This window comes from Lutjanus erythropterus, chromosome 21 (assembly GCF_056507025.1).
Source record: "Lutjanus erythropterus isolate fLutEry1 chromosome 21, fLutEry1.hap2, whole genome shotgun sequence".
NCBI classification, from domain to species: Eukaryota; Metazoa; Chordata; class Actinopteri; order Lutjaniformes; family Lutjanidae; genus Lutjanus; species Lutjanus erythropterus.
This window is the reverse complement of record NC_139337.1, coordinates 18,983,314-18,997,332: the sequence shown is the minus strand read 5'-3', so window position 1 is coordinate 18,997,332 and position 14,019 is coordinate 18,983,314. Positions and strand designations below refer to the sequence as shown.

The window sequence follows — 14,019 nt, the reverse complement described above, 5'->3', positions numbered from 1 at the left end:
AACCCTATCGAGTCTAGAAGGGAATCCTTGTTTTGAGAAACTATCGCGAGGTTTATACGAGTTGTTTCTTTATTGTGTTCGCTGCACATAATAATCATGTCTTATAATGTGACAACGCTGATGTTAAGATCTGAGCACGCTTAGAGACAAACATACTGAGTAAGAAGAAGTTCGCAGTTTGTGTTGAAATTATAACTCTCGCGAGATCTCTCGCGGCTCTGGGGTTCCCTTCTAGACACGACGACTTGAATTGTATATTGGCAAGAATTGTATTTTAATGCCCATGTCCCCATATCTTTTTTTCTGCCTTGTCACTTAGTAGACTGTGGCTCTGTGTTACTGCGATATTTTGTGTTTTGTGGCGTTTGTGAATGGTATTTGTCTTCATAAATGTTTTTGTTAAAATTGAGTAATATTAATAAACAGTAAGCATGTCACTGAAACGTTGTCGATTATAACTGGGACTGGTGGCCACTTGTCACTTCTTTAGCGTCATATTCATTTTGTTCAGGCAAAATCGCGGCCTGCCTCAGCTGTATTTCACAAGGCGGAGTTTGGGGGCCTTTGCTCTCTCTTTCCGCCGTACCCGCCATCTTGTTGAGACCGGGGGTAAGAGCCTCTCCGTATTAAATGTTATTTTCAACTTATTTATCGCATTATTCGTACACAATTGCATTCATATACACAACCCAGATCTTCCCTTACACCTGTTTGGGTTATTATGGCCCAGAAAAAACGGTTCAATTAGTGCTATTTTCCGTTGAATGTGAGCAGGACCAGCGGCGTGGCTCTCCATGTGGGCCTGATGGACACAGTGAAACGATCAGTAGAAACAGTATTTTCCTTCAACACTTGTTGCCCCTGCTGTAACACAGCTTGACGCGGCAGTAGTCGTGGATATTTGGTTGTTTTCCTTAAATAAGACCGTAATATTGCAGATACTGTGCTGCCCAGTGTTGTGGCAACTGGGCTTGATGTGTGTCATGCTAACCTTTGCTTTAGCCTATCCCCTCACAGACAGCCGGTGTGATTAGCAGCTTTGTTATATTGTTTTAAATCATATCGATCAAAAAACGCCGTTATCTTTGTTCTCACCTGCGTTCATTAGGGATGTATTTGACAGTTTTGTTGTCATTCACGTGGATCGGTTGTTTGGATACTAAGTTTTTTTGGTTTATGTGGCAGATATGTCCGTTGGCTTTTAAGACTATCACTGCAGCTCTATTGTGCCTTCCACCAGTATGCTTTTTTAGTGTGGAAATCCATCTAGTTGTAATTTTGTAAATTGCACTGCAGTTTGCCTATGATTTCTGAAAATACAGATTCTGTGACCCCATTATTGTGTGGTGCATTTAGGTGTAAATGAAGCGGACTCTATGGATGTAACCAAAATCTGTTTCACAGTGAATCGTAATTAAGTTGTCAACTTTTAATTTTTATCGTTTCAAAGTTTTAATTATCCTGGTAACTGTGTTTGTGTCAGTGAAAACATTTGCATTGCAAGTGGCAGGATCCTATGTCAAACCAGAGATTTTCAATACCAAACTAGTAATATCCTGATAATGTGATAATTCTGGTCACCAACAGTGACATGAAAATTACAGCGTTTTCTCTGAAGTGGACTTATTTTTATCACCATGTCATTCTTAACTTGTTAAACATGAGTGCAGTATGTTCACATTGAAGAAGATCTCTAAGCTCCAACATGACTCACTGAACTGTATTTCCTTTCAGTAATCAGGCATCATGACGAACACCAGAGGCAAGAGGAGGGGGACGAGGTACATGTTTAGCAGGCAGTTCCGCAAACATGGTGAGTACTGATTTAAAAGATGTCTGTTAATGTAGACCACACTTTGAGGACATTGCTGTTTAATGGTGTGTTGGAAATTTGATCTCAGTCTAATCGTCTAGTAATGTATAAAATCAGATTAAAAAAGATTGTAAATAATGTGCATTAATTGGTTGCATTTACTTCACAGGACCAATTCCCCTGTCCACATACATGCGCATCTACAAGAAGGGCGACATTGTCGACATCAAGGTAAGATACAGCATGTTTTGTCTAGTAATTTTGTTGGGGTGATGAGCAAGTTAAACTGTAGGGCAAATCAGACCTTTATGTAAATAAGATTGAGTCAGGCACTGGTAAATAATCATAGGACAACAAGATACAGGGTTCTTTTGAAGTTATAAGAATTTGTATTATAAAATTTACAAGACTTTTAGTAGTTTAAAATATGACATAGCAGTGATTGAAGAGTCGGTGCACAAATACCAAGAGCTTTTCCGAAGTAAGATTTATTTTAAGAGCGAATGCTGGGCAGCTGTAAACGGCAAAGAAATGATTATCTGTTAGTATTCTAGTTTGAAACGGAGCTGCTACATAATGTCTTTCATATTTCATGTTTTTCACACAACCAACAATTTTAATCGGATCCATGCTGTAGAGGTTAATGTTAATAGAGTTGTTGTTATTGCTATACAGTACATTTTTACATTGTTGCATGTGATTTCTTTTTAGGGCACAGGTACCATTCAAAAAGGAATGCCTCACAAGTGCTACCATGGCAAGACAGGACGTGTGTACAATGTAACCCAACATGCTGTTGGCATCATTGTCAACAAGCAGGTCAAGTAAGTACAAAGTGGCATTTATTGTGACGTATCTATCAATGTGTACGCTTATCTAACTCTGGGCTGGCACACACCAAAGGACTTGAAACTGCTTCAAATTAACAACACATAACGTTGGAAGACTTACATTCCTGTAGTTCTCCTGTGATGTGGAACAAGATCAAATACCCATCTGTGATGAGCGCACACTCTTAATCCCTCAGATCATTGTTATCTTTTTTTTTGTTTAACTTGTAAATCCTGGCTTCAGTCTTGTGGTGTATGCCTGCTCATACACTTCATTTAGAAGGTGGGATGTGACCCCATCTTCACTTTGCCACCAGGGCTCTTTATGTCCTGAGTGGTCATTCATGTGGGGAAAAATATCTTATCCTTAAGCACCCCAGTCTGACTCCTGTCTTGTTAGACCTGTGGTTGTTCTGAGGAGACAGCAGAGCTGTGCACATTTTGAAACAGCATTACTTTGAATGTCGAGCTAAAGCTACCTGGCAATTTGTTTTTGTTTGATATGAACTCGTTTATGCTTCTGTCTCGCAGGGGAAAGATCCTGGCCAAGAGGATCAACGTGCGCATTGAGCATGTGAAGCACTCAAAGAGCAGGGACAGTTTCCTGCAGCGTGTCAAGGAGAACGAGGCCAGAAAGATGGAGGCCAAGCAGAAGGGCACCTGGGTGGAACTGAAGCGCCAGGTATGAATGACTAAAAAATGACTGGGTTCCTTTTTTATTTTGAATTAAACCATTCAGAATGTAAGTCATAACATTTAATTTCTGGGATTTTAAAATGTGGAAAGGATAAACAATTCCTCCTTTCTTGTCTCTACAGCCTGCTCCACCCCGTGATGCTCACTTTGTCAGCACCAAGAAAAACACCCCCCAGCTGCTGGAGCCCATCCCCTACGAGTTCATGGCATAAAAGAGCTCATCAAAATAAAAATGTTTGTACACACGCTCCTTGTCATGTTGTCGTCTGTTCGCACATTTAAATTATGCTGAAGTGTCGTGATGTGCCATCACTCGGTGATGATTGTCCTCCTTTGATTGCTCAAAATGAAACCAAATGCACTTTTCATTTCACCGGCGATCTGAGAGTGACTGGCACACGTCACAGAGATTTTAAATCCTCAGATGTTCACCTGTTGCCTCTACAAGGTTTACCATATTTCCACTGTCACTTACTAACTAGCCAGTTGACTCTCTAATTAAAACCCTTTCTTGATTAGACCTTGTGTTAATAGATGATGCCTTTTCCTGTTGTATCTGCTAAAACAGGACAAATTACATCATTATCATGACTAAACATAGGTCTTTTTCACTGAAGACATTTTGACGTGTCAGTAGGAAAATCTCAGGTGCAAATAAAACAGTGATGGTTTATTTTTATTCAGTTGCCTCAGTTCCACAGTCCTAATGTTGGATGTCCAGTTGTTTTATAGGCACTAATCATGGGTGTTTTCACTTAATTTTACCGGTTTGTAGACCAGGGTAAGGATTTGTCAGTCCTTTTCATGTTAAGGACCCCCCCATAATAGATGCACATCAAAACACAGACCTTTTTATTTATTTATTTTAGGTTGAAGATAAAGTAGTTCATTGTCAGTGATCACAGTAGGGTACCTATAAATCACAGTCAATTAAAATGGCCAACTGTATTTGCTTCCTCATTCCAACTTAATAAGAAATGTCACACAAATTTAAAAACTTCTGTTCCTTCTGCTAGGGACCCACTTCAGGGACCTGGGTTTGAATGGTGCTGTTTTAGAGCACTTCAGGTGTGTATTCCCAAACTGATTTAATAAGATGAAAAAAATAAACTCACCCTGGTGTATTGAGATGTATATTTGAGATATCATTGTAAGTAGGGCTGGAAAATTAGGACAGACTCAAATAGCACAATACCTTTGACCAAATAACTTGATATTGTGACAGTATTGTAGGGATGACTATTGGTATTTTCATAAAATATTAACACAATTAGATTTTTGATGAATAATTATCGGTGTTCGGGACAATGACTGAGAGACTGAAGACAAAGCTCTCTGACAAGTCCAGACAATGACACCACTTTACTGTAACGCAGACATTAAAACCAGAAAGACAAGTTTAATATCATGATGTAACAATATTCAAAATGTAAGACAATATTTAGTCTTGCGAGGAGAAATGTAAAGAAAAAATAAATGGCATCAATAAAGAGAACTGACAAAAAAAAAGCATAAACATGATTCGGTCTCATGTCTGTAGTGGATGGGTTGCACAGGTTGGGTTTGTGCTGCGGCGGTGCAGTAGGTGGCAGTGTGCACCAGGATATGTGTCATCAGGACAGCAGCAGACTCACTGTACAACACCAAACTGAGATGTTTGTAGAGTTCATGAGTATCACACTTCTGTTTTATTGAATCGTGATCCATATTCTGTTTGGCCAATACTACAACAACATATATGGTTCATCTATGACTTGTCAATACTTAAGCTGACATATGTTTGGGTGTTGGACAGACCATGATTCAGCAGTTTCCCCCAGCCTACAGAAACTAACCACTGTGATTTCAACTGAAATCACTTTCACACAGGAGCATATTGTGGAAATAAATTGCTAATTTTTATTTGTATAGCGTTTTTTAAATGAGGAGAATCAAACGCTTCCAAGTGCAAGGCAACAGGATAATGCATTGTATAACAACTGCAATGTTTGAAAAAAAATAAGAAAAATACAACTTGAAATTTCCGTATGCCATCAATATGTGGAAAAAACTAGCATGAACTGTCCTTGCCAATGAATTCTTGATCATATATGTATAACTGCAAAACAAAAACAGTGCAGCAGTCAGAGACAGTCCTTTTATTAAATAAAATCAACCCTGTAACATTGCTGTAGATATTGTCACAGTCTGGTACAGAATTGAGACATTTTTTTTTTTTTATCCCGATATTGCAATATTTGTCATATTGTCCTTATCCATGATTCACATTATCTGTGCCAGCAGCTATAATGAACTGGTTAAAGCAGCCCATGAACATCTTTATATAGTGTGTGTGGATTTATAAAATCATAAGAACTGTGCTGATTTATAATTGTGTGTGTGTGTGTGTGAGAGAGAGAGAGAGAGAGAGAGAGAGAGAGAGACCACTTGATGTGTGTGCTGTTTAATCAGTGGAGGCTGAATGGCTGGCTGGTTATGTGACAAATAGGTTATCTCATCCCACCTCAGTACTTTACCCAATATTTACACGAATTAGCAGCAGTTTACAGAGATAGGGCGAGCAGCTGACAGCATGAAGTGTGTGTGTGTGTGTGTGTGTGAGAGAGAGAGAGAGAGAGAGAGAGAGAGATCAGGTGGGAGAAAGCCAACAGTGTCAGGATTATATTTCATTTCTGTCAGTGCGTCACTTTACTTTTCTTTGAGTAGAAGAGTAACTTAAAGTAACTTAAGTCTAAACACTTTACGAATGTTGTAATCCCTCCTGTGGACAACAGTGGTGAGATAAACCTGCAGAGGTTGTCTTTCTTCACCTTCATAACCCTGCAGGCCTGAGGTCAGGGATTTTAGACACTGGTCTTATCAGGACAGAGTAATAAGTATCCAACAACCTGAAGAGAGAAAACCAGGAAAACAGACGGAAAAATAAAATGCAATCAATCAACGAGCTGCTTGGCAGCCAAAGCTCTTCGTATTGATCTGTAAGGACCTGGATTTCACCCATACTATTTAGAAAAGGTGAATGGTGCCTATATGTTTGGGTTTTTTTTTTCATTCCTACAGATTTTTAGCAATGGTTGAACTCTCATAAAATGAAGAAATTATTCATTGAAAAACATGTATCTTTTATTTCTACTGTTTTTTCAACCCACTTCTTATTTTTCCAAATTTTATGAATCTATACTATATTAATCCTACCTTTTCCAATTATTATGGATCTGTACTACATCATATAATATCTCACTTTTATTTCCAGTTTTTATGAATCTGTAATACATAATTTATTTTCCCACTTACTTTCCAATTTTGATCAATCTATACTACCTGGTATGATATTAATCCCACCTGAACATCTACGGTAAGTCCTTGGTGTGTGTGTGTGTGTGTGTGTGTGTGTGTGTGTGTGTGTGTGTGTGTGTGTGTGTGTGTGTGTGTGTGTGTGTGTGTTCTCACAGATACAGCAAAGCGGCACGATGTGTGGCACTGACTCATGGAAGTTACTGATTGAAGGAACAAAAAGTAAACAGAGAAGGAGAGAAAGAGAGGGAGGAGGAGAGCAGAAAGACGAGGCCTGTGGATAAAAGCCGTGAAGCACTATGAACTCCTTAATCACACACGTTTGACACACACAGATTGAGTCTGTCAGCTCAGGCTGCAGCTGTATCGACCCGAGATGTTACACATTAACCACACACACACACACACACACACACACACACACACACACACACACACACACACACACACACACAGTAGATAATTGGACATGGACACAGACGGACCTGATCCAAGAAGAGCTGTGTGTGAACATGTTGAATTATATGAAACACACATAGATATTTTGGGGCCCATTCTTGTGCCCATGGGTTGAAATATCTGTCTCTGAGATTCTGCCTCCAGTGGAGATGAATAGGATTTTATTTGGAAGCTCATTTATGTGTATATGATGAAAAAAAGATCCTGCAAGTCATTATAATCAGAACTGTTCTTGAAATAATGAGTTAGTATCTCAAAATAAAACTTCCTCAAAACACAGAGAAACTATCAAAATATTTTGAGAAAGTTTCCCATGGTAATGACTTATAGGATCTTTTTTTTGTTTCATCACATTGGCAGGAATGGGCGTCCATATATTTGTGGCGCTCAAAGCACTGAAAAATTTCGACAGCAATGTGATTTTCCACAAACTTCTTCTTTTTTGAGTTATTGTCTACTGAAGAAATAGTCCCTGAAAACTGTTGGTAATGCCTTATAGAATAATGGAGACTCCTTTTTTAAAAATAGATGAAGCTGTTGTGAGAATTTCTGAAATGAAGGAAGCAGTTATTTCCATCTGTAGAGGGATTTCCCAGCTTGTTGGCCAAGAGAATTTTTGCAGCTGTGTTTTTCTACATGCAGTCTTGCGCGTCACAGGACATTTTGTCTCACCTGACCTTTAGTTGATACACAGTTGTTCAGCAAAGTAGCAGATTTCTCTGATACTCCCATTGGAAGAATGTCCTCACTTCAGAGACACAGTTGTTTCTAGTATTTCACTCGTACTTTGTGACCTATTCAAACGTTACACTTTCCTTCCAGCCTCTGACAGACCCTCCATTGTTATGCACTTTGTATGATCCTCTCTGTTGAATGTATGATTCTCTGTAAGCAGTGAGGTTCACCCAAGTACAGGTCGCATTTGTCTCTTGAGCTCCATCCTACAAGAAACAAGTTATAATCCTGTGTGCTCAGGTAAATGAGAAAAACAATGAGTATAGATTTTATGAGCCCATTTCCATCAGTGAAAGAAAAAAATCCTACTGGTGAGTTTGAATTAATTAGGATTTTTTTTTAAAAAACAAAAGTTGAAATTATGAGATAAAAGGTTATAATTAGATATAAAAAACAACATTATGAGATTTTAAAAAGTCATAATTATGAAATAAAAAGTTATAATTATGAAATAAAACTCAAAATATAAAGGTCCTTTGAAATTTAGTGCAGTAAAAAACATATTTCCCTCTGAAATTAAGTGGAATAAAAGTACACTGTAATATAAATCGAAATTCTGCAATAAAATACAATAACCTCAAAATTCACGTTTAGTACAGCGACTGTACTTTGACATAAATTAAATTGCACTAATTTCAATTGAACTGGGTGAAATTTTAATCGGGTGAAACAAAAAATGCAGTTTTGGTGAACCAGCCCTTTAAACTCTGTTCTCCTCGTGTCACACGTCTCACCATCCCTCATACTGTCCTACTTCTGTTAGAAAAAAGGCCCTCGGTGGTCTTGAGAGTAATATTTACAACTGTGATGCAAGTATGGGTGTGACGGTGTGTGTCCACCTGATGTGTGTGTGTGTGTGAGTGTTTGGGATCGGCCTGAAGGTTTGACAAAGGCACAAGGAAATCCCACTGCAGGCCAAACAGAGAGCATGCTGTATCTCTGTGTGTGATAGGTGGGGTGATAGAGTGTGTGTGGTTATCACAGATGGGGGCAGGCATGGTCATATATGTGGATATTGGGCCAGCTGTATTGATCCTGGCCCTGACAGCAGAGGTGGAGGTGGTGGGGGGTGGGAGACCGGATGAAAAGAGGAGGAGGCTGATAACGGTGTCAACTGACCCAGGCATGCTTACCTGAAGCGTGGGAGGGCACCGAGTTAACACCCAACAGGCTCTCAATAGGCCTTATTCACAAAAGTCAGTCAAAGGTTTCACATGAGAGCATGGCATGGACCGCAGACGGTGATCTTTAATGTTTAGACAAGCAGATAATGTCATTGGATTGTCAGTGTCCCTGTGTTTGTGTCCTAAAGCATTAAAAACTAGTCTTTTTAAAAAAAATTAAAGCAATCTATGTAACTTCTGAAAGACAAAACAACTCTTACAAATGGAAAATTACACTCAGCATGCAGCAACAGTCTGTGACCAGTAGATTATGGTAGCTAATTTTAGCAAACTGAGATGTAGTCTTATAGCAGTTTTAGCATTTAACCAGTAAAAAAAAAAAACTGTCTCACTTCAAGCAGTTTGGTTTCATCTTTAATGGGCCACTAGGAATCTGCTTTAATTAAATGGCAGTTTTGGCATTTACATGAGACTATAAAACTTTTACAAGAAATAGCACGATTTTCTTCTGACTGTGTAAAAGTCGTATTCATGAAAAAACAAACACACCCTTGATCAGTTCAACGTTATGACTCAATGGGTATGACCTGTATGGAGGACCCTAACTGCCATTATCAAACATAAATAGCTAAATGACTTAATAAATAAATAAATATGCCATTAAAGCACCACTGTGATGTAACCAAATAAATATAGGCATTGATTAATTCATAAAATGTGGAATAAACTGATATTTCTATTTTAATTTGCTTCTGTATTTAGTTACCTTCATATTCATTTGTATTCACTCCCCTCCTCCTCCTATTTATTTACTTTCATGTTAAATTTTCCATTTTATTACTGAATTGTTAATTTAGCTAATTGATTTGTATTACTAAAATGCAAAGGAATATTAGAGAAAAATAAAAACAGAATTTAATGAATTAATTTAAACATTAAGAGATAAAATAGAAAATGAAATGGGAAATTAAATAAATGGTGGGATTAATATACAGAAGCAAATTAAAACAGACATCAATTTATGTCAGATTTTATAAAATTATTAATTCTTAAATTTATTTTTAATCTTATTTTTGGTGGATTTTAATGGCATAATAGTCAATTTATTATTTCTGTATTTTGGATTTTGGCAGTGATGGTCCTCTTAGTAGTTTATGTCTGCTGTCTAATGTTCACTAATTTACTGCTGGATAATGGAGGCAGTCACTGAGTCACTTTGCTGTTTTTTATTACTCTTCTCTGCTGCTGTTTGTTTCAACATCTGCTGTTGTCCTATAAATTGTCACTTGTGGCCTCAGCGGCTGCTGTTCAGGTAGCCCCAGGAGGACTAGCCTTGATCTAGGACACGGCTAATGAGGACAATAAAGCAAATAAACAAAACTGATGTTAACCACTGTGGCTACAGATGACAGTGCTAGACAACTGTTTACTGTTTAGCTATAACAGCACAATCAGGGAGTCATAAAAACAAAAGTGATTAAGTAATTTGTCTTAAAGGTCTACAATATTTATATAAAGTTTGCTATTAGCAAACATAATTAGACCAAATAAGGTTTTAACGGCAAAACCCCATGTGTATTTAATTAAACATTGGTACATTTCATTGCTTACTTGAATTTTCCAATTATTTCTCCTTTCTAAAGTTAGACAGTCTACCTCTAAAGGCCGAGAAAGGATGATTTAGTTCAGGTTGGTGGGTTACAAAGTATCTCACTAAAGTTCTGACAAACAATAAATTTCCACTATCACAAAACAATATTGGAGGGTTGATAAGATTAAGATTAGAGCAGTAAATTCTGTGAGTGTGTGTGTGATTAATGGAGACAGACAGTCGCCTCTCTCCCTGCTTGTGCACCACACACGCAGCAGATCAGCAGATAGGGACGCATACTGCAAGGAGCCTGTGTGACACTTTTAAAGGCCAAATCAATCAATGTGGAGGAAAGAGTCATGGACGTTTATGATGTTTGAGTATCGATGGGATCGCTATTAGACTCAGAGGCCTAAATCATTTTCTTACCTGCACCGCAGTCCTGCACAGCTGAGTTCAGGTTAACTGCTGAACACAGTCAATTAAGCAGTGGGAGCTTTTCTGATTGTGTAAAGGTAAAAAATAGAAAGAGCATCCATGTGTTGTAGTAAAAATACTCCACCCCCCCTTTCTTCTGCTAATTGGTACATTCCAATAAGTTAAATGAAGCACAGGTGTGCTGCTGGTTGTAGGTCTGTAAGTGTCCTGCCCCTTTACTACCACAACACCACATCTGACATCTCTTATTAAAGATGGGGGAAAGGTTTCAAAGCCAAAAAAGCTATGTTTGCTCCTTTTTTGATTGTAAAGCTAAATTCAATAAGCCATGGAAGCTAGAGGCTCATCTTTGCAAACACACAGGATTGGTAAGTGGATCTGAAACACCAAAAGTCAAACAGAAAGACCAAGTGGAGACGTCAGAACGGCTGTTTGCTTGTCCTTTGATTGTGTCAAATGTTCCCCTTAACCTCAGAAACCGTTCTCCTGTGACAACTGTGACAAGAGCTTTTATACTCGCTATCAGCTCACCAGACACGAGCTCAGTCACAGTGGGGAAAAACCACACAAGTAAGCCATTATGTCCTTGTTTTAGTGGGAATATAACGTGATCTTGGTGTTTCTGAACCTTCCTTTGAACTGTTACCTGCTCTGGTCCTCCAGGTGTCTGGTTGATGGATGCCCTGAGGCCTTTGTCACAAATAGCAGCATGAAGAACCACATGGCTCGAGTTCACCATCACCAAGAGACACGATATCGAGTATGATGATCCTGAAGTTTCTCTCTTGTTTTCCTTTTTTATCTTCTTTGTCACTGATGATTGCTTTTTCTCTTTGTTTACCTCCAGTGTGACCATCAGGGCTGTGGAAAGGATTTCAAGAAGAGGAACCAGCTGAAAGCCCATCAGTCTGAGCACCAACAAGTTCTGCCTTTTCAGTGAGTGGCTACAAATCTGATGCAGGAAAAGCTCAGTTTTATCTTTGCCTGGCCGTCAGAAATCAGAACTTTGTATTTATTTTTTGGTGTAGTTGTTCTTTCAGCGGCTGTGAGAGAGAATTTCCCACTCAAGGAAAACTGAAGCATCATGAGAGAGTGCATGCAGGTTGGTTGATAACTTGAATTGCTTTTATTTCTTTAATTCTTGTGTGTTTAACCCAAAAAACCCAACATCTCTCTGCTGCAGGTTACCCTTGTGAGAATGCAGCATGTCCTTTTGTGGGAAAGACGTGGACGGAATATCTGAAGCACAGAAAAGCACATAAAGGTACGACTGTAATCCCGGGTGGTATTTTTGTTGCGTTGCGTATTTCCAACTCATGACTCTGGGTCTTGTTTTTAATGACTCTTTTGTTCTCAGTCAAGGTGCCGTGTGGAGTGTGCAAAAAGCCGTTTAACAACACCTGGTTCTTGCGCCTGCATGATCTCCGTGTCCACACTGAGGAGAAGAGGAAGCTGTCATGTCCCAGAGAAGGGTGCGACAAAAAGTTCACCCGTCGCTTCAACTTGGAGAGCCACGTACTGGGAGACCATGAAGGCAAGAAGCCCTTCAGCTGTGCGTATGCTGGCTGTGCGAAGAGCTTTGCCATGAAGGTAAAACACTACACTTCAATTTATGATATTAAATGTTGGGTCACAAACTAGTGGTGTCCAGAAATGCTCAGTTTGGGTTTTACTTGCTTTTTTTAATATGTACTTTGACACTTTGCCGCCATCCCAATACAACACAAGGCAAGTGGAATTTTGTTTACGGTGTTCAAAGTTACAAAAAACTAAATTTGGAGTTACAGCAGCTAGTCTAACTTATTCTACATAATCCAGACAGTTTTTATCTGGAGCTGTTCTCAACAGCACAAGTGGTTAAAGGGAAAGATCACCCCAAAGTCAAAGATTTTCTCTTATCTGTAGTGCTGGACATCATGACTCTGTTACTCAAGATATTCCAGACCTTGTTGTGAGCAGCTCCAAATACTTTCTTTCTACGGTCTACAAACGTATCACTGCACAGAAGGAAGTGTGCATCTACTCACGGATGAGAGGCTAAAACTCAGCCCAAGAGGACTCCCTTAATGTTTACATCCCGTGCTGTCACAGGCACAAGCCTCTCATCCATGAGTAAGTGTATACTCGAGTGCGTGCAGTGATACTGTTGTTGGATGGTAGAAAGAAAAAAAAAAACTGCTCACATCAGGGTGTGCTAGCTAGCTTTCAAATGCTTGTGAGCACCACAACCGAGATGCTATTCCGTTCCATTTTATTGGATGATATCTCGAATGTATTGCACTACAGGTAAGAGGAATAGTGTGCATTTCTGATTTGATTATCCTGAGTAACAGAAATTGGTGCATAAATTTATATTTCAGTGTTTTAAGCAGCACAAATACATTTCCTGTAACCTTGATAATACCTCATTTTACACAGCCACATTAAAAACTGAAACACTTCAGGACTAGACCATACTACAAGTGACATGTTTTGGTTTACTTGAGCTGTTAAATTGTTGATATGGTGTAGTTGGTAACTCGTCTCGCTGCTCATCAGGAAAGCCTGTGGCGACATGGAGTGGTGCATGACCCAGCAAAGAAAAAGCTGAAGGTAGTGTCCTTGTCAACCTTTTCTTTTCTTCTCTCTCTTTCTCTCTCTTTTCATACTCTCCTCCACCTTGTCTTTGTATTATGTGAGCTTTTTATATTTTTGTTCCCCTTCCAGAAACTGCGTCCTAAAAAGAATCAGCCCTGGCGTTTGGCACAGCGGAAACTGACAGCTGCAGCCAATCGAGCAGAGACCACCAAGCTTGCTGCAAAGCTGCGCAGCACAACTTTAAATGATAACAAGTCTTGAGGCCGCATTCTAATCTGCTTTGATATTTTCATTAAAGGTGAAATGAATCACGTAATATTTCTGTTATTTTCTTTGGTTATGCAAATGTAAAATAAAGCCTCACTAATACAGCACTATAATAGCCTGTTGTGACTCTGTTACTATTAATCTGCCTCTTGTTCATATAAACCCTCTATCAGTCGATCCCACTGTCAAAGTGTA

General features: G+C 38.9%; 2 protein-coding genes across 2 annotated transcripts; both read left to right on the top strand.

Annotated features, from left to right (window-relative positions):
- The first annotated feature begins 528 nt into the window (after nucleotides 1-528).
- rpl21 (ribosomal protein L21) lies at nucleotides 529-3,584 on the top strand. Its single transcript, XM_084746897.1, has 6 exons — nucleotides 529-609; nucleotides 1,735-1,813; nucleotides 1,983-2,044; nucleotides 2,525-2,637; nucleotides 3,175-3,325; nucleotides 3,462-3,584. The coding sequence occupies exons 2-6, from the start codon at nucleotides 1,747-1,749 to the stop codon at nucleotides 3,549-3,551; spliced, it is 483 nt and encodes a 160-aa protein (XP_084603023.1). The 5' UTR covers nucleotides 529-609; nucleotides 1,735-1,746; the 3' UTR covers nucleotides 3,552-3,584.
- Nucleotides 3,585-11,167: 7,583 nt separating this feature from the next.
- gtf3ab (general transcription factor IIIA, b) lies at nucleotides 11,168-13,926 on the top strand. The gene is made up of 9 exons (XM_084746891.1): nucleotides 11,168-11,348; nucleotides 11,456-11,550; nucleotides 11,644-11,740; nucleotides 11,828-11,916; nucleotides 12,009-12,082; nucleotides 12,164-12,244; nucleotides 12,338-12,570; nucleotides 13,519-13,572; nucleotides 13,687-13,926. The coding sequence occupies exons 1-9, from the start codon at nucleotides 11,235-11,237 to the stop codon at nucleotides 13,816-13,818; spliced, it is 969 nt and encodes a 322-aa protein (XP_084603017.1). The 5' UTR covers nucleotides 11,168-11,234; the 3' UTR covers nucleotides 13,819-13,926.
- The last annotated feature ends 93 nt before the right edge of the window (nucleotides 13,927-14,019 follow it).

Bases quoted from the DNA above. Each gene is read 5' to 3' on its own strand.
- rpl21 (XM_084746897.1), top strand. From the start codon at position 1,747: ATGACGAACACCAGAGGCAAGAGGAGGGGGACGAGGTACATGTTTAGC. The intron at 2,045-2,524 runs GTAAGATACAGC...ATTTCTTTTTAG, and splicing joins GCGACATTGTCGACATCAAG to GGCACAGGTACCATTCAAAA. The intron at 2,638-3,174 runs GTAAGTACAAAG...TCTGTCTCGCAG, and splicing joins ATTGTCAACAAGCAGGTCAA to GGGAAAGATCCTGGCCAAGA.
- gtf3ab (XM_084746891.1), top strand. From the start codon at position 11,235: ATGGGGGAAAGGTTTCAAAGCCAAAAAAGCTATGTTTGCTCCTTTTTT. The intron at 11,741-11,827 runs GTATGATGATCC...GTTTACCTCCAG, and splicing joins ACCAAGAGACACGATATCGA to TGTGACCATCAGGGCTGTGG. The intron at 12,571-13,518 runs GTAAAACACTAC...GCTGCTCATCAG, and splicing joins CGAAGAGCTTTGCCATGAAG to GAAAGCCTGTGGCGACATGG.